Source organism: Heptranchias perlo, chromosome 16 (assembly GCF_035084215.1).
Source record: "Heptranchias perlo isolate sHepPer1 chromosome 16, sHepPer1.hap1, whole genome shotgun sequence".
Classification (NCBI taxonomy): Eukaryota; Metazoa; Chordata; class Chondrichthyes; order Hexanchiformes; family Hexanchidae; genus Heptranchias; species Heptranchias perlo.
The window spans coordinates 45,764,922-45,791,630 of record NC_090340.1 but is presented as its reverse complement, the minus strand read 5'-3'; the positions used below and the strand labels follow the sequence as shown (position 1 = coordinate 45,791,630).

Genomic DNA, 26,709 nt, shown 5'->3' with positions numbered 1-26,709 from the left:
GAAAAGCAGGGAGTAGGAAACAGTAACCAACGGTTATGTTGAGAAACTGAATTCTCCTGGAAATATCACTCAGGAAGTTAATTCAACAGGATTACTCAACTTGTTATGGAATATATGTTGATATACAAGATACAGCAATGGTAAGACATTTTTATGAACAAGACATGAAAAGCCCATAACTCATGAGCACTGCAGCCATGAATATTGTGCACTTACAAATAACGAAAGTGTACATAGAGTAAGAATTCTCTACAGTAAATCAAGTGTGTCAGATGACAATAAAAACAGCCAATATCCACATAACGTAGGATATTCTATCTCGAACAGGACACTGTTTATACCAAAGCATAAATACTTATAATTCTCAATTGCTGCAAGTGGGAATGAATTACAAAACCTCTCAAAGAATTAAAGTAAAGCCAGTGCTGCAGTTTTACTGGTGGATTTTCTTTTATTTTCTGGAGAACAAGATTCAACATTGTTGATATTTTGACTGTAGAAGATGACCAGTGTCCAAAGATTACAGGGAAGTTAGTGGGAAGTTCTGTACTTTTATTGGCTGATGACTATTCTTGAAATTTCACAGTACTGTGCACAGTTGCATATGAACTATTTATAAGTCGGAATTAATAAGGTTCACAATATTAAAACAAACACTTTGAACAGAGACTAAATATTTCACTGGAAAGAAAAAAAGGCCCAAATCTCCATTTTCCTCAATTGGCACAGTTGCCTTGTCCTCAACAGGTGTATGGATAAAACTGTTTACATGTATGCACACATACTAAACATACACAAAAAAATCTTCCACATGACCACTCCCACATCAATGAAAAAAGGGCTACTGCTGGTATCAATTTGATCAGAGAAAGGTTTGCTTTTCAATGTAATGTAACATCAAATATGAAAAGATTTAGTATCCTGCTATAGTACAAGACCAATATGTTTCACATTTCATATATGGTAACTAGTAAAATTATTTAAAAAGCTTGGTATTGCCTTTTAAGTCATTCCAAGCTTTTGCATCGTCCTCCATCGATCTTTGATTGTGACACTAGTGCGGTCACAAAATGGGTAATGTTTCAGGATTTTCTGCCAACTTCCTACTCCAAACTTTTGTACACCCTGTTTAATCCATTCGCTTTCTTCAATTGTCCATTTCTAGAATATAATTTTAAAAATATTAGAAACATTCTGGTATTTGAATACAATATAAATTAGAATGGTAAGTACTGTCTTTAAGACTGGAACCACCCAGACCTGAAAGTTTGTTTTCTCATCAGTCAATCACACCATGCTCCAGCAACACCAAGACTTAATGGAAAAGATCTACAATGTACATGATTACAGACTACTTCAAAAGGTGAAAATTTCAAAGTGGCTATGCATTGTTAGTGATCATTAGTGATTTTTGCTAACGTATGACAGTCAATTGAATCTAATGTTTTATATAAATGATATATTCTATCAATAAAGCAAACCTTGCTCAAGTGGCTATTCTTCAGGAGTAAGCTTAGGCACAGTGTGTTGGCAGGCTATTTGACTGAGGGATGCATCACAGCAAGCCTAATGCTGTCCTCACCAGATAACCACACGCACACACTTAGCATAGATATCAATCAGGAGTTATAACTGGCTGATTTTCTGCTTCTTGGGCACTGAGGATAATTGTACTGCCACTCTGGCTGAGATCAACTAACTCAGCAAAGACCGGAAATCAAACCCAGGACCTTTTGGTCTATAAGGCTCATCTACACACTGTCTTTATCACTGGGCTATCAGTGGAACTACATATCCACTTTAATCCATATATTCTTATTCCTTTTAATCTGGATTCAGAGAATTACAAATTTCAGTTAAGACTAATCAAAATTCAGCTACATCTGTTGACTGATACAGTTTTGTGCCGCTGTGTTGAGTAACCCAACCCAACACAGCCATTTAATTAATAAGGCGTTCTGTCTCTCTTGCATTGAACGGCATTCTTGAATGTGATCAAGGCTAGCAATGAATCAAGTTGTAGTGTACAAAAAGGATTCAATCACATCTATCACTTCTTTCCATAAAAAAAACCCACTGTAATTGAAATCTTAAATGTAAGAAAGCAAATTGCTCTGAAGGGGCGAACTTAGCTTTTGCTGACAGCCATGTCATTCTGCGAATAGTCTATCTTATCATCATAAAATAACAACTTCCATTTATAGAGCGTTGTTAACGTAGAAAAAAGTTTCACAGAGGTGTAACCAGACAAAAATCAACAACAAACCGAAAGGGGAAGATATTAGGAGGGGTGACTAAACGCTCGGTCAAAGAATTGGGTTCTAAGGAGGGTCTTAAAGGAAGAGAGGCAGGCAGGAAGAGAGGGAGGGTATTCCAGAGCTTAGGGCCTAGATGGCTGATGGCACGGTCGCCAATGGTGGGGTGAAGGGATTTCAAGATGCGCAAGAGGCCAGAATTATTGGAGGATGTAGGGCTGGAGAAGGTTACAGAGACAGGGAATTGCGAGGCCCTTGAAGGGAATTTAGCATGAAGATGAGATTTTAAATTAGAGGCAATTGGGGAACCAGGAGCCCTTGTAGGTCAGCGAGCACAGCAAGCACAGGGGTGATGGGCGAGTGGGACTTGGTGCAGGATAGGATATGTACCGTAGAGTTTTTGGATGAGCTGAAGTTTATGAAGTGTGGAGGTTGGGAGGTAGACCAGGAGAGCATTGGAATAGTCGAATCTGGAGGTGAAAAAGGTACGGACGAGGGTTTTGGCAGAAAATGGGCTGAGGCAGGGGCAGAGACGTGCGCTGTTATGGAGGTGGAAGCAGGCGGTCTTTGTGATGGAGACGACATGGAATTGGAAATGCAGCACGGGTTCGAACAGGATGCCAAAGCTGCTAACAGTCTGGTTCAACCTGAGACAATGGTTGGAGAGGGGGATGGAATCATCGGCAAGCGTAAGGAGATCGTGGCAGGGGCCAAAGACGATGGCTTCAGTCTCTCCAATGTTTAACTGCAGGAAACCTTGGCTCATTCAGGACTAGATGTCGGACAGGTAGTCTAACAACAGAGGCAGTAGAGGGGTCGAGAGACGGTGAACAAAAGACAACATTCATTAAAATTACAAATTTCGGCAGACTGAAGTACGATTAAAACAGAGCTACACCAAGAGAATATTTAATCAAGTAAACTAATACAATGCTGGTTTATTTTATGTAAAGGTTCCTTCCTAATGCATTTTCAGAAAATTTTAAATGATACCCTTCATACCATAAAGTTTACAAATGAAATTGGAGCATGTGGGTAAGTTGCACACAAACAAACTTCAATGTAGAGGATATTATCATGCCAATGTATACAAGTTTCAAGGTAAGCAATTTACCTGGCGTTTAGTTGAGGTTGAAAAAGTACTCTCTGTTGGGGAAGTTCTTCCATTCCCTGTGTAAGAAATCAACAATAATTAACCTTTAAATCAGATGAATAAATCAATTACCATAACAAATGCTGCAATTAATACATTAAGTTTCTAACATTACAGCACGAAGGAACAGTGTTTTAGTGGCCAATATAATGGTGGCACAATAATGCCACACAAACCATGCAGGCAGCCTTAAGCCATGGCTTGAAGTTGAAAGTTTTGATAAAAGGAACAAAATCACAAAATATAAATACCTCTGCTGCTTTTTTCTGTTTCCCTCCAAGTGTTAAGTCTACCATTCATTTTTATCTCTAGGTTTATATTTATGACAGTAATTTACTGCCTGTGGATCTGCATTTTGCCACCTTTAACATTTTGTTCCTCAAATCTCCCATCCACAAGTTGCAGAGCTTTTCACATTCAGTACACGCTTTAGAGGGTGCCTGGCAAACACACTGGTGGAAAGAGACAGAATCTTTCCTCAGCAGGTAGTTTCAGTCTATACTTCGGGGGACAAAGGCAAATTGCGTACGCTGCCAGTATTTGACAACAGGTCAGCTATTTTGATTGTTGCCCACAACGGGCTGAGTTCTCAGTTTGTCTCTGCAGCTCAGCAATGTGCCTCATACATTGCTGGCCTGTACGGGCTTCCCCCTGATACTAAGGAAGAGCCAGGGACAGAATGAGAACGTTTCTAACTTTATTTTGTATTTCATCTGCACAGTTGCTTTCATCTCAAATTTTTTCCCCCCCAGTGTTGCCTGGAGTACAAACAGACCAAATTCAGCACTAAAGAAATTATTGGAAAGATTTCACAAACAGGTAAATGTTGTTTGAGCTGGAACCTGCAACCAATGTTTACAACTCACTTTGTGGCAAAAAATCAAAAATTAATGTTCAAATGTTGAGATAAAAATTCCAAGACACTGCAGCTATAAAGAATAGCGTGACTTGTAGCATTTAAGGAAGCTAGGTATCATAGTATGCTACAGCACAGGAAGTGGACATTTGGCCAATCATGCCTGTGCTGGCTCTTCGAAAGAGCTATCCAATTTGTCCCACTCCCCTCCTCTTTCTGATAGCCCTGTAAATTTTTTCCCTTTAAAGTATTTTCCAATTCCCTTTTGAAAGTTATTATTGAATCTGTTTCCACCACCCTTTCAGGCAGTGTATTCCAGATCATAAGAACTCACTGCGGAAAAAAAAATCAAAGAAATTTACGGCACAGAAGGAGGCCATTCGGCTCATCGTGTCTGTGCAGGCCGAAAAAGAGTTATCCAGCATAATCCCACTTTCCAGCTCTTGGTCCATAGCCATGTAGGTTACGGCACTTCAAGTGCACATCCAAGTACTTTTTAAATGCAATGAAGGTTTCTGTCTCTACCACCCTTTCAGGCAGTGAGTTCCAGACCCCCACCCCCTCTGGGTGAAAAAACTTTCTCCTCAGCTCCCCTCTAATCCTTCTATCAATTACGTTAAATCTATGCCCCCTAGTTATTGACTTCTCTGCTAAGGGAAATAGGTCCTCCCTTTCCACTCTATCTAGTCCCGTCATAATTTTATACACCTCGATTAAATCTCCCCTCAGCCTCCTCTGATCCAAGGAAAACAACCCCGACCTATTCAATCTTTCCACATCGATAAAATTCACAAGTCCTGGCAACATCCTCGTAAACCTCCTCTGTACCCTCTCTAGTGCAATCATCTTTCCTGTAATGTGGTAACCAGAACTGTAAGAAGTGCTCTAGCTGTGGCCTAACTAGTGTTTTATACAATTCTAGCGTAACCTCCGTGCTCTTATATTCTATCCCTCGGCTAATAAAAGAAATTATCCCTTTCGCCTTCTTGACCACCTTATCTACCTGTCTTGGTACCTTCAGGGATCTGTGGACATGCACTCCAAGGTCCCTCTGTTCCTCTACACGTCTCAGTATCCTCCCATTTATTGTGTACTCTCTTGCCTTATTTGTCCTCCCCAAATGCATTACCTCACACTTCTCCGGACTGAGTACCATTTTCCACTTTTCTGCCCACCTCACCAGTCCATTGATGTCTTCCTGCAGTCTACAGCTTTCCTCCTCACTATCAACCACACGGCCAATTTTAGTATTATCTGCAAACTTCTTAATTATGACCCCCTACGTTTAAGTTTAATTCATTGATATATACTACAAAAAGCAAGGTACATAGTACTGAGTCCTGCAGAACTCCACTGGAAACAGCTTTCCAGTCACAAAAACACCCACCGACCATTACCCTTTGCTTCCTGCCACTGAGTCAATTTTGGATCCAACTTGCCACTTTCCCTTGGGTCTCATGGGCTTTTACTTTCCTGTCCAGCCTGCCATGTGGGACCTTGTCAAAAGCCTTGCTAAAATCCATGTAGACTACATGAAACGCACTACCCTCATTGAATTTTTTGAGGAGGTAACAAGGAGTGTTAATCAAGTTAGTCAGACATGACAGTCCCTTAACAAATCCGTGCTGATTGTCCTTGATTAATCCATACCTTTCTAAATGACTATTAATAATGTCCCTCAGAATTTTTTCCAATAATTTGCCCACCACCGAGGATAGGCTGACTGGCCTGTAATTATTCAGTCTATCTGTTTCTCCCTTTTTAAACAACGGTACAACATTAGCAGTCCTCCAGTACCATGCCTGTAGCTAGAGAGGATTGGAAAATGATGGTCAGAGCCTCTGCTATTTCCTCCCTTGCTTCTCTTAACAGCCTGGGATACATTTCATCCAGGCATGGCGATTTATCTACTTTCAAAGATGCTAATCCCCTTAATACTTCCTCCCTCACGATGTTCATCCCATCCAATATTTCACACTCCTCCTCCTTAACTACAATGTCTGTATCGTCCCCCTCATTTGTGAAGATAGACGCAAAGTATTCATTAAGAACCGCAGCCACGTCTTCGGCCTCCACACATAGGTTACAGCACGGAAGGAGGCTATTCGGCCCATCGAGTCCGCTCCAGTTCTAGGCAAGAGCAATCCTGCTAATCCCACTCCCCCGTCGTATCCCCGTAGTCCTGCAAGTTTTTTTCCTTTCAAGTACTTATGCAGTTCCCTTTTGAAGGCCACGATTGAATCTGCCTCCACCACCCCCTCGAGCATTGCCTTCCAGATCCTAACCATTCTCTGTGTAAAAAAGTTTTTCCTCAGGTCACGTTTGGTTCTTTTGCCAATCACCTTAAATCTATTCCCACTGGCTCTTGACCCTTCCACCAATGGGAACAGTTTCTCTCTATCTGCTCTGTCTAGACCCTTCATGATTTTGAATACCTCTATCAAATCTCCTCTCAATCTTTTCTGATCCAAGGAGAACAACCCCAACTTCTCCAGTCTATCCACGTAAATAAAGTCCCTCATCCCTGGAATCATTCTAGTAAATCTCTTCTGCACCCTCCATAAGGCCTTCGCATCTTTGCTAAAGTGCGGTGCCCAGAACTGGACACAATACTCCAGTTGTGGCCGAGCCAGTGTTTTATAAAGGTTCATCATGAATTCCTTACTTTTGTGCTCTATGCCTCTATTTATAAAGCCCAGGATCCCATATGCTTTTTTAAACCACTTTCTCAACCTGCCCTGCCAACTTCAACGATTTGTGAACACATACCCCCAGATCTCTCTGTTCCTGTATCCCTTTTAGAACTGTGCCTTGTAATTTATAGTGCCTCTCTTCATTCTTCCTACCGAAATGCATCACCTCACATTTTAATGTGTTAAATTTCATCTGCCATGTATCCGCCCATACCACCAGCCTATCTATATCCTCTTGAAGCCTATCAGTATCCTCTTCACTGTTCACTACGCTTCCAAGTTTTGTGTCATCTGCAAATTTTGAAATTGTGCAGTGTACAACCAAGTCCAAGTCATTAATATATATCAAGAAAAGCAGTGGTCCCAGCACCGTCCCATGGGGAACACCACTCCACACCTCCCTCTAGTCTGAAAAACAACCATTCACCACTACTCTCTGTTTCCTGTTACTTGTATTCATGTTGCTACTGCCCCCTTTATTCCATGGGCTCTAATAGGCCCTACTTTTACCTTAGTTATCCTCTGGCTCTTTATGTGTTTATAAAACATGTTTCCTCATGTCACCTATGGTTCTTTTGCCAATCACCGTAAATCTGAGCGCTCTGGTTACCGACCCTTCTGCCACTGGAAACAGTTTCTCCTTATTTATTCTATCAAAACCATTCATGATTTTGAACATCTCTATCCCATAACCTTCTCTGCTCTAGGGGGAACAACCCCAGCTTCTCCAGTCTCTTCACATAACTCCAGTCTATCCACGTAACTAAAGTCCCTCATCCCTGGTACCATTCTAGTCAATCTCTTCTGCACCCTCTCTAATGCCTTGACATCCTTCCTAAAGTGTGGTGCATTTGAATTGAACACATTACTCCAGCTGAGGCCTAACCAGTATTTTATAAAGGTTTAGCATAATTTCCTTGCTTTTGTACCCTATGCCTCTATTGATAAAGCCCAGGATCCCATATGCTTTTTTAACTTGTCCTCAAAGATTTGTGTACATACACCCCCAGGTCTCTCTGTTCTTGCACTCCCTTCAAAATTGTACCAGTTTATATTGCCTCTCCTCATTCTTCCTATCATGATGTATCACTTCTCCACGTTAAATTTCATCTGCCATGTGTCTGCCTATTGTACCAGTCTGTCTATGTCCTCCTAAAGTCCGATACTATCCTCCACAATGGGCTGGAAATTGTTCTGAGCGAACGGATGTTGCCCGCCACTCTTAAGTAACTAGCTCACCCACAAACTTTTCACGGGCTTCTGGGTGTAAACTTGCTTTAATTGAGAGCAGCAAGAAGTGCAGCGGTCTTTCCCAGGCTTCTCTGAGCTGTGAGTGGAAGAAGGGATCGCTATGCCCCCTCCTCCAATCAACTTCAAGCAAGCCACGCTGTGAGAACGAGCGAGTAAAGTTCATTCACAAACCAAGAAACCAGGAAGTTTCAGATAAGATTTGTAAATGTACTATAAAATCAGATAGAGAAAGCGAAATAAAGAGGGTAAGATTAAAAGACAGATAAAAAAGAAAAAGAAAAAGTAAAAAAAATAAAAATTAAAAAAGGTTTTTAAATTATGTCCAAAAACTATTAAAATCAGGATTAATGAGACTTCTAAAATTAATTTTCAGTGCTAGAGAGGTTGTTTTACAGTCATTAATACTTACCATGCCTTTAAGTTTAGACCTGACATAACTCAGCATACCTTTTTTCTGGCACGATTAGTTAGTTTCTAGCTGGATAGGAGAGCAAGTAAGCACTGGACCATTGATTCCATCCGGCAGTATCTTTAGCACGAAGCTGTCAGATCAGCAGGGAATCAGGAAGAGCAAATTCCAGATTTCCGTTTGACTGCAAGTGTGCGGTCGCTGTAACTTGCTCTTCCATTTGCCCTGAAATATTAATCAGCGCTGTTAGCCTCACCATTATTTCTTGAGCATTGTTTACTACATTTCCGAGTTTCATGTCATCTGCAAACTTTGAAATTGTACCCTCTATACCCAAGTCCAGGTCATTAATATATATCAAAAAGAGCAGTGGTCCTAAGAAAGACCTCTGGGGAACACCATTGTATACTTCCCTCGAATCTGAAAAACAACCGTTCTCCACTGCTCTCTGCTTTCTGTTTTGTATCCACACTACTACTGTCCCTATAATTCCATGTGCTTTCATTTTGCTAACAAGTCTATTATGTGGTATTATATCAAATGCCTTTTGAAAGTCCATATACACAACATCAACTGCAATACCCTCATCAATCCTCTCTGTTACTCCACCAAAAGAACTCAATCCAGTTAGTCAAACACGATTTTCCTTTAACAAATCCGTGCTGACTTTCATTTATTAGCCTATACTTTTCCAAGTGCCAATTTATTTTGTTCCGGATTATTGTCTCAACGTTTTCCCACCATCAACTTTAGCCTGACTGGCCTGTAACTGCCGGGTTTACCCCTCTCCCACTTTTTGAACAGGGGTGTAATATCTGGAATCCTCCAGTCCTCTGGCACCACTCCCATATTAAAGGAGGATTAGAAGATTGTGGCCAGAGCCTCTGCAATTTCCATCCTTACTTCCCTCAGTAACCTGGGTTGCATCCCATCTGGACCAGGTGACTTTTCTACTTTGAGTACTGCCAACCTTTTAAGTACCTCCACTTTGTCTTTTTTTATCCTATCCAATATCGCTACTACCTCCTCCTTTACTGCTACATAGGCAGCATCCCCTTCTCTAGTGAAGACTGCTGCGAAGTATTCATTTATTACCACAGCCATACCCTCTGCCTCCACAAGATGATCTTTTGTCCCTAATCGCCCCCACCCTTCTTCTGACTACCCTTTTGCTATTTATATGTTTATAAAAGACTTTTGAGTTCCCTTTTATGTTAGCTGCTAATCTATTCTCATACTTTCTCTTTGGCCCTCTTATTTCCATTTTTAGATCTACTCTGTACGTTTTGTATCTACTCTGTACTTTTTGTATTCAACTTGGTTCTCTACTATATTATGAATCTTATATTTATCATAAGCCTCCTTTTTCTATTTCATTTTAATCTCTTTATCTTTAGTCATTCAGGGAGCTCTAGATTTGGATGCCCTTCCTTTCCCCCTCGTGGGAATGTGTCTACCTTGTACCCAAACCACCTCCTCCTTGAAGGCCTCCCCTTGTTTTGATAAGGTACTACCCAATAGGCTTCTCTACAAGATCGAAGCCTCCGGTATTAGTGGTAATATATTGAGCTGGATTGAGAACTGGCTGGAAGGACATAGGCAGAAAGTAGTTCCTGTTTGGAGAACAGTCACCAGTGGTGTCCCGCAGGGATCGGTGTTGGGACTATTGCTCTTTACTATTTTTATTAATGATCTAGATGTAGGAATTGGAGGCATGATCTGCAAATTTGCAGATACTAAGATCTGTGCGAGCGTCAGGATTGTAGACGACGCACAATTGCTTTAGGCGGATCTTGATGTGCTAGGGGACTGGGCTCGTGACTGACAAATGATGTTTAATTTGGAGAAGTGCAGTGTGCATGTGGGCAGGGCAAATGCTCAACATACATACACACTTCATGGAAAAGCATTAAAGCAAGTGGAGACAGAGAGAGATCTAGGCGTTCTAGTGTATAGGTCTCTAAAGGTTCATGAGCAATGCTGTGAAGCATTTATTTTGTCCTTGTACAAGACAGTGGTCAGGCCTCATTTGGAATACGGTATCCTGTTTTGGTCTCTTCACATGGTGGATGATATTGAGGTTTTGGAAAGGGTGCAGAGGAGGGCCACTAAACTAATACCCAGTTTAAAGCATTTTAATTATCAAGTTCAGCTAAAGAGCTGGGACTCTACACTTTAGAGAAGCATAGACTTATGGGTGAATCATAGAATGTTACATCACAGAAGGAGGTCACTCGGCCCACCGTGCCCGTGCCAGCCGAGAAAGAGCTATCCAGCTTAATCCCACTTTCCAGCACTTGGTCTGTAGCCCTGTAGGTATGGCACTTCAAGTGCACATCCAAGTACTTCTTAAATGAGTTGAGGGTTTCTGCCTCTACCACTCTTTCAGGCAGTGGGTTCCAGAACCCCACCACCCTCTGGGTGAAAAAATGTCTTCTCGGCTCCCGTCTAATCCTTCCACCAATTACTTTAAATCTATGCCCCCTGGTCACTGACCCCTCTAAGGGAAACAGGTCCTCCCTATCCACTCATAATTGCATACACCTCAATTAAATCTCCCCTCAGCCTCCTCTGTTCCAAAGAAAACAACCCCAGCCTATCCAATCTTTTCTCATAGCTAAAATTCTCCAGCCCTGGCAACGTCCTCGTAAATCTCCTCTGTACCCTCTCTAGTGCAATCACATCTTTTCTGTAATGTGGTGACCAGAATTGTAGGCAGTATTCAAGCTGTGGCCTAACCAATGTTTTATACAATTCTAGCATAACCTCTCTGCTCTTATATTCTGTGCCTCGGCTAATAAAGGAAAAATATTCCGTATGCCTTTTTAACCACCTTATCTACCTGTCCTGCTACCTTCAGGTATCTGTGGACATGCACTTCAAGGTCCCGTTGTGCCTCTACACCTCTCAGTATCCGACCATTTATTGTACATTCTCTTGCCTTGTTTGCCCTCCCCAAATGCATTACCTCACACTTTTCTGGATTGAATTCCATTTTCCACTTTTCTGCCCACCTGACCATGCCACTGATATCTTCCTGCAGTCTACAGCTTTCCTCCTCACTATCAACCACACGGCCAATTTTTGTATCATCTGCAAACTTCTTGATCAAGCCCCCCACATTCAAATCCAAATCATTAATACATACCACAAAAAGCAAGGGACCTAGTACTGAGCCTTGCATGACCCCACTGGAAACAGCCTTCCAGTCGCAAAATCACCCGTCAACCATTACCCTTCGCTTCCTGCCACTGAGCCAATTTTGGATCCAAATAGCCACTTTCCCTTGGATCCCGTGGGCTTTTACTTTTTTGACCAGTCTGCCATGTGGGACCTTGTCAAAAGCCTTGCTAAAATCCATGTACACTACTGTGTGATATACTGTGTATACTACGGTGATCTGATTGAGGTTTATAAGTTGACGATGGGAAGAGATTGTTTGCCAGTTGACAGTTTGTTCCAATTAAATTCTTTAGGGTCACAATTTTAAGTTGTACAAAGCAAGAGAATAGTGGACGTTTGGAACAGGCTGCTGGCTCGTGCAGTGGATGCCGATTCGCTAAATTCCTTCAAGCGAAAGCTGGACCTGTTTCTGGCTGGAGTAGAAATCATCTCTTACACAAGGTAGGTAATGAAATGCATAGAATTATCCGAGCCAGAGTGATCTACTGGACTAGTTTCGATTGTCAAAGGGGTCAGAGAGGAATTTCCCAGATTCCACCCCCCCCCCCCCCCCCCCCCGCCAAATTGGCCTGGGTTTTTATCTGATTTTTCGCCTCTCCCAGGAAATCACATGATGTGGGGTAGGGAGTCTATATATTGTGACATATAAGGTATCACGATTGTGTGGGGAACAGGCTGGATGGACCAGAGGATATTTTCCAGTCCATCACTGTTCGTATGTTCAATTACTGTTTTGCCTAACAATTTCTGATTCCAATTCACCAGGGCATAATCCCCTTTTAATCCTCCTGAAATTAGCACTCTTTCAGTTAAGTATTTTTACGCTTGATCGTTCCATGTCTTTCTCCATAATTATTTTAAACCTGATGATATTACGATCACTGTTCCCCAAATGCTCCCCCCACTGAAACATGCTCCACTTGGCCCACTTCATTCCCCAGAACTAGATCTAGCACTGCTTTCTTCCTTGTTGGGCTGGAAACACACTGGTCAAGAAAGTTCTCTTGTACACATTACAGGAATTCCTCCCCCTCTTTGCCCTTTACACTATTACTATCCCAGTCTATATTGGGCTAATTGAAGTCCCCCATTTATCACTTCTCTATATTTCTTGCATCTTTCTGTAATTTGCCTTCCCACTATTTGGTGGCCTATAGTATACAATTAGTAGCGTAATAGCTCCTCTATTGTTCCTTAATTCAAACCAAATAGATTCTGTCTTTGACCCCTCAACCACATCATCCCTTTCCAGTGCTATAATAGTTTCTTGATCAATACTGCCTACCCTCCTCCTTTCTTGCCTTCCTTATCTTTCCTGAATACCTTGTAGCCACGAATATTAAGTTCTCAATCCTCCCCTTCTTTGAGCCAGATCTCTATTATTGCCACTATATCATAGTCCCATGTGGTGACTTGTGCCTGCAGCGCACCAACCTTATTTACCATGCCGCGTGCATTTATGCACATGCACACCAAACTCATCTTAGACTGCCTCGCATTTGCCCCTTGTCTGATCCCTCCTATTTCTGAACTATTCTTTACTTTAGTCCTATTTGTCTCTCCCAGTCCTCTGTGCACCTTGTTTCTCCCTGGTGCCCATCCCCAGCCAAATTAGTTTAAACCCTGCCCCGGGGCATTAATTAACCTCCCTGCGAGGACATTTGGTCCCAGCTCTGTTGAGGTGCAACCCATCCATCTTGCGCAGATCCCTCCTGCCCCAGAACTGGTCCCAATGTCCCAGGAATCTGAAGTCCTCCCCCCTGCACCAATTCTCCAGCCACGCATTAACCTGCCTTATCCTACAATTCCTATACTCACTAGCAATGTGGCACCAGGAGTAATCCAGAGATTACTAAGTTTGAGGTCCTGCTTTTTAAATTCCTCCCTAGCTCCTAAAACACTGCCTGCAGGACCGCAACCCTTTTCTTTCCTACGTCATTGGTTCCTACATGGACCATAACTTCTGACTGTGCTCCTCCCCCCCTCAAAATGTTCTCAGTGATGTCCTTTACCCTGGCACCAGGAAGGCAACACACCATGTGGGACTTATGTCAGCGATTGCAGAAACGTCTCTCTGTCCTCCTGACTATTGAATCTCCCGTAACCACTACATTCCTACACTTCACCGTGCCCCCCATGCAGTCCTTTGCCCAATGGTGCCATGGTCCAGACTGCACTCCTTCAAGGTGTCGTCATCCTCACTGGTATTCAATACTGAAAACCGGTTAGTGAGCGACGTACTCCCAGGGGATTCCTGCACTGCCTGCCTCCTCCTACCCTGCCGCATGGCCACCCACTTACTGTCCTCAGCTCTCTGTAGCTGTGGGGTGACCATCTCCTGGACCATACCTGGATCCAGGATAATCTCAGCCTCCCGTATGCCCTGCAATGATTGCAGCCACTCCTCAAGCTCAGAAACTCGGAGCTCAAGCTCGAGCAACTGGAGGCACTTCCTGCACACATGGTCACCCAGGAGACCTAAAGTGTCCTGGAGTTCCCACATGGTGCAAGAATTGCAGGCACCAGGTTTCAGCTGCCCCTCCATTCGATTTAGAGTGTGTATATAGATATCATGTTATTTATATGTTTTATTTTAGTACCCCTTTAACTCCTATTTATTTATTTACCCTTTTCAAGACAGTTATTTCTCAATGATAACCAACCACAATTATTATAGTATATACTAAATTTAACTGTTTAGTTAACACTAAAACTCTAACCACTTAAAAACACTGACCACTGACGAGGTAAGAACCATAGTTTCTACCCAGGTTATATTTTAGCAATATGTGACATACTACATCATCAAATTTCCTTAAGTCAAAATTTATTTTCGTCAGAAGCACGTGATGGTATTGTGTTAGGGGGGACCCTTGGAAGAAGTTGAGGAAAATACTTCTACACTTTCCTTAGAAGAACTTGAGGTATACACTGGTAATGCACATTTTCCAAGCTGGCTTGGCACCTGACTTTGAGGACACAGGGTAAGGATGCAGTGCATCAAGCAAAGCCTTCTATTTTACAACATTATATACTAAAAATTTTACTTTTGCGTGCACTTCCTTTCAATTTTTTGCACTGTAAATTCCTATGGTCACATTAATAAACTTCCTATATCAACTTGTCACACTGTAATACTCTCCTGCCAATGGTGCAGCTGAAATGACTCCACTTTGCATCTCCGAGCTCCTCAACCTGTCCTGCAAGGAAACTCCAATGCTCCAACCAACTCTACCTCTCTGATTCAAAGAGATCTAGGTCAATGTAATATATATATTTTTAATCCTGAGATAAGTACTCAGGCAAGTCTACAGTCAATATAAGGCAAAGTGATTTCTGTTTGAAAAATCATGGTAGCTAATGACTTGCTACATATATAAATTACTTTCCAGGATACATGCCATCAGGGTATTTTCCACTTTTGAGTTCCACCAATTTTTTCAACACAACTTCCTTATTTATCAGATTGGTCCACTTCCTCCTCTGGTACTCTTTCATTCCCACTACCTGACTTGTGAAAACCAAAGGCAAGGCACTCATTCATTACCTTCGCCATTCCATCATCCTCCATCAGATTTCCTTTTTCAACTCTAATTGCCCTTATCCTTTATTCACCTATTCTTTTACTTTCTGTGTTTATAAAATCCATTACTATTTCCCCTTATGTTACTTGCCAATCTTTCTTCATACCCTCTCTTAACCTTTCTAATCTTTTTTGCTTCCCCATGGCTCAATTTTCTTTTATGTTAACCCTACATTTGTCATATGCCTTAAGTCTCTTATTTTAAAATTTGAATTCCTCTCTCATCCATGCCTTTGTTAGCTTTAGACTCGATTACTGCAATGCTCTCCTGGCCAGCCTCCCACCTTGCACCCACTGTAAACTTGAGCTCATTCAAAACTCTGCTGACCCTATTCTAACTCGCACCAAGTCCCGTTCATCCATCACCCCTGTGCGCGCTGACCTACATTGGCTCCGGTCTGGGAATGCCTCAATTTTAAAATCCTCATCCTTGTTTTCAAATCCCACCATGGCCTCGCCTCTCCCTATCAGCCCTACAACCCTCTGAGATCTCTGCGCATCCCCGATTTTAATTGCTCCACCATTAGTGACCAAACCTTCAGCTGCCTAGGCCCCAAGCTCTGGAATTCCCTCCCTAAACTTCTCTGCCCCTCTTTTGGACGCTCCTTAAAACCTACCTCTTTGACAAAGCTTTTGGTCACCTGTCCTAATATCTCCTTATGTGGCTTGGTGTCAAATTTTATTTGGTAACACTCCTGTGAAGCACCTTGGGATGTTTTACTACGTTAGAGACACCATATAAATGCAGGTTGTTGTTATATTCACCCAAGGAACTCTAGCTTTTGCTGAACACCTGACTTCCATCAGTAAATCCACAAATATCTCCTTTTATCACACAATTTAGATGAATATACTTCCCCTTTAAAGTAGATATAGCACGGCAGCATTTGACCAAGTATGGTACCAAGGAGCCAAGCAAAACTGAGATCAATAGGGGTCAATGGGAGAACCCTCCAGTGGCTGGGGTCAGAACTTAGAGGAAAATGGCTACTGTTGTCAGATACCATTCACTGAAGCCCCAGGACTCCCTCAGGGAAGCATCCTCATCTCAATCATTTTCAGCTGCTTCACCATTTACCTTCACTTCATCAGGTCAGAAGTGAGGCTGCTCATTGACAATTCTATAGTGCACAATATTGCAATCCCTGCAATAATGTAGCAGCCCATGCCAGCCTTCAGCAGGACATGAACAAAATCCAGGCTTGAGATGATAAATGGCAGATAACAGAGTCAAACCATACAAGTACCTGGCAATGAAGATCTCCAACAGGAAATGACCCAAACTCCTTCCCCCGCCCTTCAACAGCACCACCAATGCCACATTTCCCACATCATTACCAGAAGCTAACTGGATCAGCTATATCAACACCATGTCTATAGGAACAGGGCAGAGGCTGGTCAGTCTGCAACAAATGGCTCATCTTATGACCCATCAATGCCTTTTCACCACCTACAAAGCTCAAGTCAGGAGTCTGATGGGAATACTCATCACTTTCCCAGACGAGTGCAGCCTCAACAACACTCGAGTCTTGACACCAACCAGCACAAAGCAATCCACTTGACTGGTATCGGCCACTAAACCCGATATACACTCACTCCACCTCGGGCTTACTCTGGTGGCAATATCTACTATCTACAGAATGCACTGCAGAAACTCCCAAACTTATTTCAACAGCACCTCCAAGCACCAGCCTCTTACACAGAGAAGGACCAGAGCAGCAGTGTCGTGGAAACACCACTACCTGAAAGTTCTCCAAGTCAACACACCATCTTGACTTGAACATATAATTGCTGTTCTTTCATCGTCACAAGGTCATAATCCTAGGGACTAGGTAAATAGGGACCAGCAATAAATGCAGCCTTGCCAGCATCGCCCCACATCCAGAGATAATTTTTTTTTTAAAATAGTGAAGTTAGTTATATGGTTATTCAGCTGAGATTCGCTTAAAAATTGTACTACATCACAGTCAATATTCACGTTTTGTACGTTTCTATTTTACTCACGGATGGAAACATCTCGAGGTACATCAAAAAGAAATTCTTCATCACTCCACTCTTCCTTGTCCTCAGTCACTTCAGGATAATTCAAGCAGTGACGCCTAATTGATAATTTAAAATAATTAGACACCATCACAAATAACTGCTGTCTATTGGAAAATGGCATGGAAAGCTGGATCTTTCAACCATATAGTAAATGACAAAGACTATTTTAACCACTTTATTTGCCAGACCTGACACCTGTTTTTGTCATATTCTCAAAGAAGAGTTATGTTACCAATGCATAATTGTAATTTATTGCTTTTGCTAGAGTGAGACCAATATTATAAATGGCTGATGAAACTTAAAGCAGTATTGCTACAGCCACTGTGATAATTATGTGTGTTCCTTCTTATCCCAGTCTCTAATTATGCATTGTGTTTTAAGTCCTTTTGTGGAGCAATACCACAAAGCGGACAGACAGAACAGTCCTGTTACTACAAATCTTTTACTAGTACTCAAGCAGAAGAACCTACATGGGAATTTTGCAAGTAAAATGTATTCTACCAGAATGGCTTGCATCCAAGTGTTACTGTTAGATGGTCTTCCCACACACACTGAGAAAAAGTACAAGTGACAGCCTTCATCTGATTAGCAAAACAAGATCATAGTCCAATTTTTTTTCCAGAAAAGATAAAAGTACTGGACACCTCACAGTAAGGTTGAAACAGCAATCTATTATTCGGGTTCAGGTGACATTGGCGAATATCACTCATGATTGAAATGGGCAGTTGAATTACTATTTGTAATGCAGTGAGGCATCCGGTGTCTCCTATCAGTCGCTGAGCCTGGGCTATTACACGGTTATCAGATGATTCAGAACTAAGTGACTGACTATCTGTTCTAATTTATAACATATCACAGAAAATTCATGGCCCCTGGGGTAAAAGTGCCACAACTGGCCAGAAGGGAAAAGTAGGCAAGAGGAGAAAAAAATATAATCAGCTGGGGGGCTCCCACTCCGAGCTGTTATCTAGTGACCTCGATGGTGAATTTCGTGCATGTGGATACTGGGGGGGGGGGGGGGGGGGGGCGGAAAGAGAAAATAATCATCTCTGATGCCCTCCGTAGTCAAATAACCTATCAACTTTCAATCTAGGTTCATATATGAAGAATGGCCATTTACGGCTAGGGAGCAGAGAGTTGATGTTCCTCTACAGAAATGCATTCCAGCAGAAGTCAGTGCCTTCAGGAGAGGAAAAAGGGGAGCAGCAAAAAACTAACAAAAAGAAAATTCAGATTTCAACTTATACTCCAGTATGGCTTAACTTACTGTAGTTTTTCCCTAATCGAATATGTTTTTCAGGAAAACATATTTAGAGACTATACAGTTTAATAATTCTTACCTCTTCACTTGTTGCAAGGTGGTTTCCTTATGTGAGATTTCTTTAAAAGAATCATCTCTATTATGTGGCTGTATGGAGTTCTCTTTGCGATGTTGAATTTCCTGGCTATCAGACTTGGCTTTATCATCAAGACATTCTATCTCATCCTGGCTGTCTGGATCTATAATAAACCGAGAAACAGCCTGTATGCATTTTGCATTTGGCCTATCAGATTGTTGAATAGCCTTTGCCTCAGTCCTCTGCTTCTTGTATCTTGCCATCTGTTTGGCTTTGCTGTTTTCAGGCATTTCAAAATCCAATACAGCTAACTTTTTAAAGGCTGTCAATGGATCCACTGTTGATTTATGGAGGATGCAGAATGCAGTTTGCAGGGCTACAAGACTGCTAGGAAGGCCAGGTTGAGCTTCCACTCTAGAAAGAATACAAGTTTGTTGTTATAGGATAATTTGTTTCTCTGGATTTTAGCATTTCAGCATGAACAGCATGTTTTCTTTTCCCCAAACACAACTTGTGAATATTTGAAACATTATAGGAAAATATCTATCAATTTAGCCCTCCCTCTATTCCACTGGTTTAGAAATTCATGGTACAACAGAGTGATACGATAAGGTCTCACACACAATTTCCTCATAAGCAGTTCTCAATTTCAGTGAGGTTGTCAAGGTGGAAGACATGCTGAGAATAAGTCTGTTCAGAACTTAAACTTTTCTAAACATATTGTAGGATTTCTTACTCTTGCCATTAAAGGACCTATCTCAATGCTAGAAATGCAACCCAAGTTTCCCATAGCTCAAGTTGGTAAATGCACCATCTGGTTTGGTACTGAGCGATACAGTACAGAAGGTCTCAAGGTTCAAACTTGGTCTGTACTAAGTTAGTTGATCTCAACAGAGATGATAGTAGAGACCATACAATTGTACACAGCTACCCTCGCCTAGGAATGGGGTGGGGGGGGGGGGGGGGGGGGAAATCAGCCACGAATTTCAGCTCCTGAATACGATCAAGTGGCCCTTTCTGAGAAGTGCTCATGTGTGGACTTCAGGTGAGGACATGACCTGGCTTGGTTAAAATGCTCCTCTACAGTCAAATAACCTGCCAACATTGACCATTCAGGCTCAGAAATGAAGAATGGCAAGTTACTGGAGGGCTGCAAGTTGGGGAAGAAATCTGTAGTTTTTAAATGGCTAGAATGCTTGGCATTTTCTTGTAATTCAATTATATAGCCAAGCAACTTATTAAATATGTACCTGAAATAAATTTCTTCTTTCCCAGAGTTTTTTTGTTCAATGCACAATGGCTGAAAAGGATAGATTAGACTAACTCTGAAACCAATAGCGAACAAGTTGTATTTTTATTATTCGTTCATGGGATGTGGGCATCGCTGGCGAGGACGGCATTTATTGCCCATTCCTAATTGCCCTCGAGAAGGCGGTGGTGAGCCACCTTCTTGAACCGCTGCAGTCCATTTGGTGAAGGTTCTCCCACAGTGCTGTTAGGAAGGGAGTTCCAGGATTTTGACCCAGCAACGATGAAGGAACAGCGATATATTTCCAAGTCGGGATGGTGTGTGACTTGGAGGGGAACGTGCAGTTGGTGTTGTTCCCATGTACCTGCTGCTCTTGTCCTTCTAGGTGGTAGAGGTCGCGGGTTTGGGAGGTGCTGTCGAAGAAGCCTTGGCGAGTTGCTGCAGTGCATCCTGTGGATGGTACACACTGCAGCCACAGTGAGCCGGTGGTGAAGGGAGTGAATATTTAGGGTGGTGGATGGGGTGCCAATCAAGCGGGCTGCTTTGTCCTGGATGGTGTCAAGCTTTGAGTATTGTTGGAGCTGCACTCATCCAGGCAAGTGGAGCGTATTCCATCACACTCCTGACTTGCGCCTTATAGATAGTGGAAAGGTTTTGGGGAGTCAGGAGGTGAGTCACTTGCCGCAGAATACCCAGTCTCTGACCTGCTCTTGTAGGCACAGTATTTATATGGCTGGTCCAGTTAAGTTTCTGGTCAATGGTGACCCCCCAGGATGTTGATGGTGGGGGATTCGGCGATGGTAATGCCGTTGAATGTCAAGGGGAGGTGGTTAGACTCTCTCTTGCTGGAGATGGTCATTGCCTGGCACTTGTCTGGCATGAATGTTACTTGCCACTTATGAGCCCAAGCCTGGATGTTGTCCAGGTCTTGCTGCATGTGGGCTCAGACTGCTTCATTATTTGAGGGGTTGCGAATGGAACTGAACACTGTGCAATCATCAGCGAACATCCCCATTTCTGACCTTATGATGGAGGGAAGGTCATTGATGAAGCAGCTGAAGATGGTTGTCCCTCGGACACTGCTCTGAGGAACTCCTACATCAAAGCCCTGGGGCCGAGATCATTGGCCTCCAACAACCACTACCATCTTCCTTTGTGCAAGGTATGACTCCAGCCACTGGAAGAGTTTTCCCCATGATTCCCATTGACTTCAATTTTACTAGGGCTCCTTGGTGCCACACTCGGTCAAATGCTGCCTTGATGTCAAGGGCAGTCACTCTCACCTCACCTCTGGAATTCAGCTCTTTTGTCCATGTTTGGACCAAGGCTGTAATGAGGTCTGGAGCAGAGTGGTCCTGACGGAACCCAAACTGAGCATCGGTGAGCAGGTTATTGGTGAGTAAGTGCCGCTTGATAGCACTGTCGACGACACCTTCCATCACTTTGCTGATGATTGAGTATAGACTGATGGGGCGGTAATTGGCTGGATTGGATTTGTCCTGCTTTTTGTGGACAGGACATACCTGGGCAATTTTCCACATTGTCGGGTAGATGCCAGTGTTGTAGCTGTACTGGAACAGCTTGGCTAGAGGCGCAGCTAGTTCTGGAGCACAAGTCTTCAGCACTACAGCCAGGATGTTGTCGGGGCCCATAGCCTTTGCTGTATCCAGTACACTCAGCTGTTTCTTGATATTACGTGGAGTGAATCGAATTGGCTGCAGACTGGCTTCTGTGATGGTGGGGATATCGGGAGGAGGCAGAGATGGATCATCCACTCGGCACTTCTGGCTGAAGATGGTTGCAAACGCTTCAGCCTTGTCTTTTGCACTCACGTGCTGGACTCCGCCATCATTGAGGATGGGGATGTTTGCAGAGCGTCCTCCTCCCGTTAGTTGTTTAAATGTCCACCACCATTCACGACTGGATGTGGCAGGACTGCAGAGCTTTGATCTGATCCATTGGTTGCGGAATCGCTTAGCTCTGTCTATAGCATGTTGCTTCCGCTGTTTAACATGCATGTAGTCCTGAGTTATAGCTTCACCAGGTTGGCACATCATTTTTAGGTACGCCTGGTGCTGCTCCTGGCATGCTCTTCTACACTCTTCATTGAACCAGGGTTGATCCCCTGGCTTGTTGGTAATGGTAGAGTGAGGAATATGCTGGGCCATGAGGATACAGATTGTGCTGGAATATAATTCTGCTGCTGCTGATGGCCCACAGTGCCTCATGGATGCCCAGTTTTGAGCTGCTAGATCTGTTCTGAATCTATCCCATTTAGCACGGTGGTCGTGCCACACAACACGTTGGATGGTGTCCTCAGTGCGAAGACGGGACTTGGTCTCCACGAGGACTGTGCGGTGGTCACTCCTACCAATACTGTTATGGACAGATGCATTTGCGACAGGTAGATTGGTGAGGGCGAGGTCAAGTAAGTTTTTCCCTCGTGTTGGTTCGCTCACCACCTGCCGCAGGCCCAGTCTGGCAGCTATGTCCTTCAGGACTCGGCCAGCTCGGTCAGTATTGGTGCAACCGAGCCACTCTTGGTGATGGACATTGAAGTCCCCCACCCAGAGTACATTCTGTGCCCTTGCTACCCTCAGTGCTTCCTCCAAGTGGTGTTCAACATGGAGGAGGACTGATTCATCAGCTGAGGGATGGCGGTAGGTGGTAATCAGCAGGAGGTTTCCTTGCCCATGTTTGACCTGATGCGATGAGATTTCATGGGGTCCAGGGTCAATATTGAGGACTCCCAGGACCACTCCCTCCTGACTGTATATCACTGTACCGCCACCTCTGGTCTGTCTGTCCTGCCGAAGGGATGGTGATGGGAGAGTCTGGGACATTGGCTGAAAGGTATGATTCTGTGAGTATGGCTATGTCAGGCTGTTGCTTGACTAGTCTGTGGGACAGCTCTCCCAATTTTGGCACAAGTCCCCAGATGTTAGTGAGGAGGATTTTGCAGGGTCAACTGGGCTTGGTTTGCCTTTGTCGTGTCCGGTGCCTAGTGGTCCGTCCGGTTTTATTCTTATTGTGACTTTTTATTCGCGAGATTTTACAACTGAGTGGCTTGCTAGGCCATTTCAGAGGCCAATTAAGAATCAACCACATTGTTGTGGGTCTGGAGTCACATTTAGGCCAGACCGGGTAAGGATGGCAGGTTTCCTTTCCGAAAGGACATTTGGCCTGGGGTGTACTTCTATCTCATTTTCCCCTTCTGTAGGGAACTCTCAATCTCTGGTTGGTGTTGCCTCACCACAGTAAGGCAGCGATCATAAATTGATCCTATGGGGATTCATAGGCACAAATCCACATCCGATCATTCTGTGGCACAGCCCACCGTATAATTTTATTTTTCAACACAAATATGTAATGCAGCAGTACCAGAACTGCATTCTCAGATAGCCAGGCTGATTGAAGTTCTGCCTCCACAATAATTCCAAGCCTGAAAAATAGTACTTTTTCATAAAACTGTAGATGGTGCAAAATGAATATCTTGTGGAAAAAAGAATGGAACAGACACAGACATTTTCAAAAAAGTAGTTTGAACAGCAGAGACCGTAAATTATTTTAAAAGAGAATTAAATGGTTGCTTATGAAAGAGGAAATACCATTTGCTGGAACATTCTACATCAAAATATTGAAAAACAGTTCTAACTTTTGCAAAAAAATATTTTTTACGTTGATGTGTTTATCACCACTTCCAAGTTCCCTTTCAAGTCAAACACCAACCTGACTTGGACACCTATCCCTTTCCTTCATCATTGCTAGGTGAATATCCTGGAATTCCCTACCTATTACCATTGTGGGAGCACCATCACCACAAGGACCTCAGTGGTTCAAGAAGGCATGTCACCACCTTCTCAGGGCAACTAGCGATGGACAATAAATGTATCCTTGCCCGTGTTGGCCACATCCAGAGAACAGAAAAAAAGGAGCCATGTCAAAAAAATTGATGGGGTTACGGCTATTTTGCATTGATTAGTGAATTCTAAAAGGCAAGCATTTGTGATTTGAAACTGCAATGCAGGTCAACTGAAAGGACCACTACATCCAACATTAATTCTATTTTACATATCCTAAGTTGGAAGTCATAACTATACTTCTTGAAATGCAATTCCAATGCATTTGAATGCAGAAAAGAGAAGTAAAATTCTACTATCACAAGAGGATAAAATTAATTTTCACTTTAAGATTACTGTTGGAAAACAAAAATTGCAGTGAGCCTAGTAATTTTTCTTTACTAAAAAGGTGTCAAAACTTGAAACTTGCTCCAGATCATTTCCTTACATTAGTTTATGGGGGAGTCTGGAGTTCTTAGAAAAATATTTACACATTTAGCAATTTTGAAATATAGTTTAAGTTGATTAAAACGTTCCAAATACCTGTTAGAACAGATGCAACATTCATCCATTGGATTCAATGAGCATTTATTCCGATCTGACGCCTGCTTGTTCTGATGCACCTCTTGATTACAGTCCAATCTTAGTTCCTCATCTTGCACTTCTGCTACAGCTCTTGAAGTGGAGTTCTTTGCACTCTGAGAGCAAAACACAAATTATCAATATTTATTATTCTTAGTCTTTCTTTTTGCAAAGTCTCACTCAAAAAATCTACTCAACTTGTGCATGTTCTGTAATCTTATACTTTGTAAGGAAATGTACCAGTCTGTCCAAGAGCAAATTTATGCACATTTTACAGTCCTGTTAGAGAAAAAAAAATGCTACCCCTTTCTACCAAACCAAGTTGATGACAGAACTAGAAAATGTACTTTTCCCATTTTACTACTTCTACTAATACTTCTTTAGCGTTCCTTGCATAAAGGAAGTTAACAGAATGCTTCACAAGGCAGAAAAATATGGATGTCTAACATAAATGACAGAAAAAAAAACTTGGGAGGAAATAACCCAATCGTTTGAAAGCAATTAGCACTGGACAATTTTGATTAAAAAACATTCAATCCTAAATGTACACTTGCTACAAGTTAGCAGCAAATACATACTTTGCAGTCTAGAACTTAAAAAAAAAACTGCTGAAGTTAGCACAGCTCAGAAAAAAATTCTAGAAATGAGCAATCTTCACAAAATTTTCAAATGAGTTTTCATTGGATGTGCAGAGCATTTAAATAGTACAAAAAAATACATGTATAAATATCAATACAAATTAAACAAACCCAATAATCAATGGTTTAATTTGTATTGATTGTATTTGTATGTATTTTTTGTGCTATTTAAATGTTCTGCACATCCAATGAAAACTCTTTTGAAAATTTTGTGAAGATTGCTCATTTCTAGAATTTTTTTCTGAGCTGTGCTAACTTCAGCGGTTGTGTTTTTTTTAAAAAGTTCTTGCGGAAATGTGTTTTCAGCATTTCTGAATGCAAATTAAACAAACCCAATAATCAATGGTTTAATTTGCATTCAGAAATGCTGAAAACGCATTTCCGCAAGTACAATTTTTGTCTTTTGTACTATTTTTAGTGTAGTTTACATAGCTTAATAGTTTTGCAATGTTACAAGTTTAAAAGAGGACTTGAGTGTAGAAGAATGTATGAGAAATAATGTAATTATTTTACATTAGTCTTCTATTTTATTTTTTAAATTTTAAAAAAGCAAATCAAAAGACCCCATGAGGAAGCTTTACATTAATCTACTTTAATTGGTAAAGTGCACAGCATGACGAGACCTCAGGCTGGGGTGTATGAATGAATAAAACAACAAGTAAACATTATGAATGGACACATTTGCAGAACAAGTACACTTGAAATACTTTTGCAATTGCTAAAGTACAAAAGGCTATATGACAATGTAACTGAATCAGAATACATACAAGAAGAAGAAATGGTTCAGAGATGTCAATTAAGCTTTCTGCAAAAAACAGCATTTTCCTTTTGAAGTTGCCGTATGAAAAGAGATGCAGGTCAGGATGGGATGAATTCTTCTCTCTAATAATTGCTGATAGCAATTTCTAAAAGAACCAAATAGGATAAAAGTTTGAAGTTATAATGGCAAAAGCACAACCCAACTGCTGTAGGTGCATTTGATTTTTTACTATATATCCTGAACATTTTAGTATTGATCATATATACTGTTACAGTTTGGACTTTTCCCCCAACATTTCCAACTCAAGCCCCCAGCAAAAAAGCAGTTGCCATAAGTGGACCGAGTCTCCAAAGAACTGAATCGTGCTCCCTACGCATCCTTTGAGTGGGATAGGGCCCACAGGACTAATAATTATCCTTTAACTACAGTACATTACATCAGAGACCATATTCTCCTGACTATTCTGCAAGGCGGTAAATACACACCATCAGACCACTATATACAGGCTGGAAAGATAATACACAGGAGCAATAAGACACAAGAAGTTACTGATAGTTCAATGCCGTTATCACTTCCAGAACTTTTCCAATGCTGGCCTCCCAAGCTGCACAGAACATAAATTCCAAAGCACCCAGAACTCAGCCACCCCTGTCCTGCACAAAATCCCACAGATCTATCCTTGCAAAGCTCCACTGATGCTCTTTCCTCACTGCATCAATTTTAAAAATCTTGTCCATACCTTAAAATAGCTCCATGGCCGAGCTTTGCATCATTAAGATGTCAGCCTTGGCTCAGTGGTAGCATTCTCACCTCTGAATCAGGAGGTTGTGGGTTCAAGCCCATTCCAGAGACTTGAGCACATAATCTAGGCTTATACT

General features: G+C 42.1%; 1 protein-coding gene across 2 annotated transcripts in view; it reads right to left on the bottom strand.

Annotated features, from left to right (window-relative positions):
* Positions 1 to 431: 431 nt before the first annotated feature.
* Positions 432 to 26,709, bottom strand: part of terfa (telomeric repeat binding factor a) — a 43,392-nt gene continuing 17,114 nt past the window's right edge. The window contains exons 5-10 of one of the 2 annotated variants that reach the window (XM_067998076.1): positions 25,839 to 25,976; positions 24,395 to 24,549; positions 18,767 to 19,177; positions 17,388 to 17,482; positions 3,370 to 3,425; positions 432 to 1,161 (exon numbers count right to left, since the gene is read on the bottom strand). In XM_067998076.1, coding sequence (XP_067854177.1) covers positions 1,003 to 1,161; positions 3,370 to 3,425; positions 17,388 to 17,482; positions 18,767 to 19,177; positions 24,395 to 24,549; positions 25,839 to 25,976 — 1,014 coding nt within the window. In that variant the 3' untranslated portion in view covers positions 432 to 1,002. The remainder of the gene's footprint in view (positions 1,162 to 3,369; positions 3,426 to 17,387; positions 17,483 to 18,766; positions 19,178 to 24,394; positions 24,550 to 25,838; positions 25,977 to 26,709) is intronic. The other variant, XM_067998077.1, reaches the window with a different exon arrangement.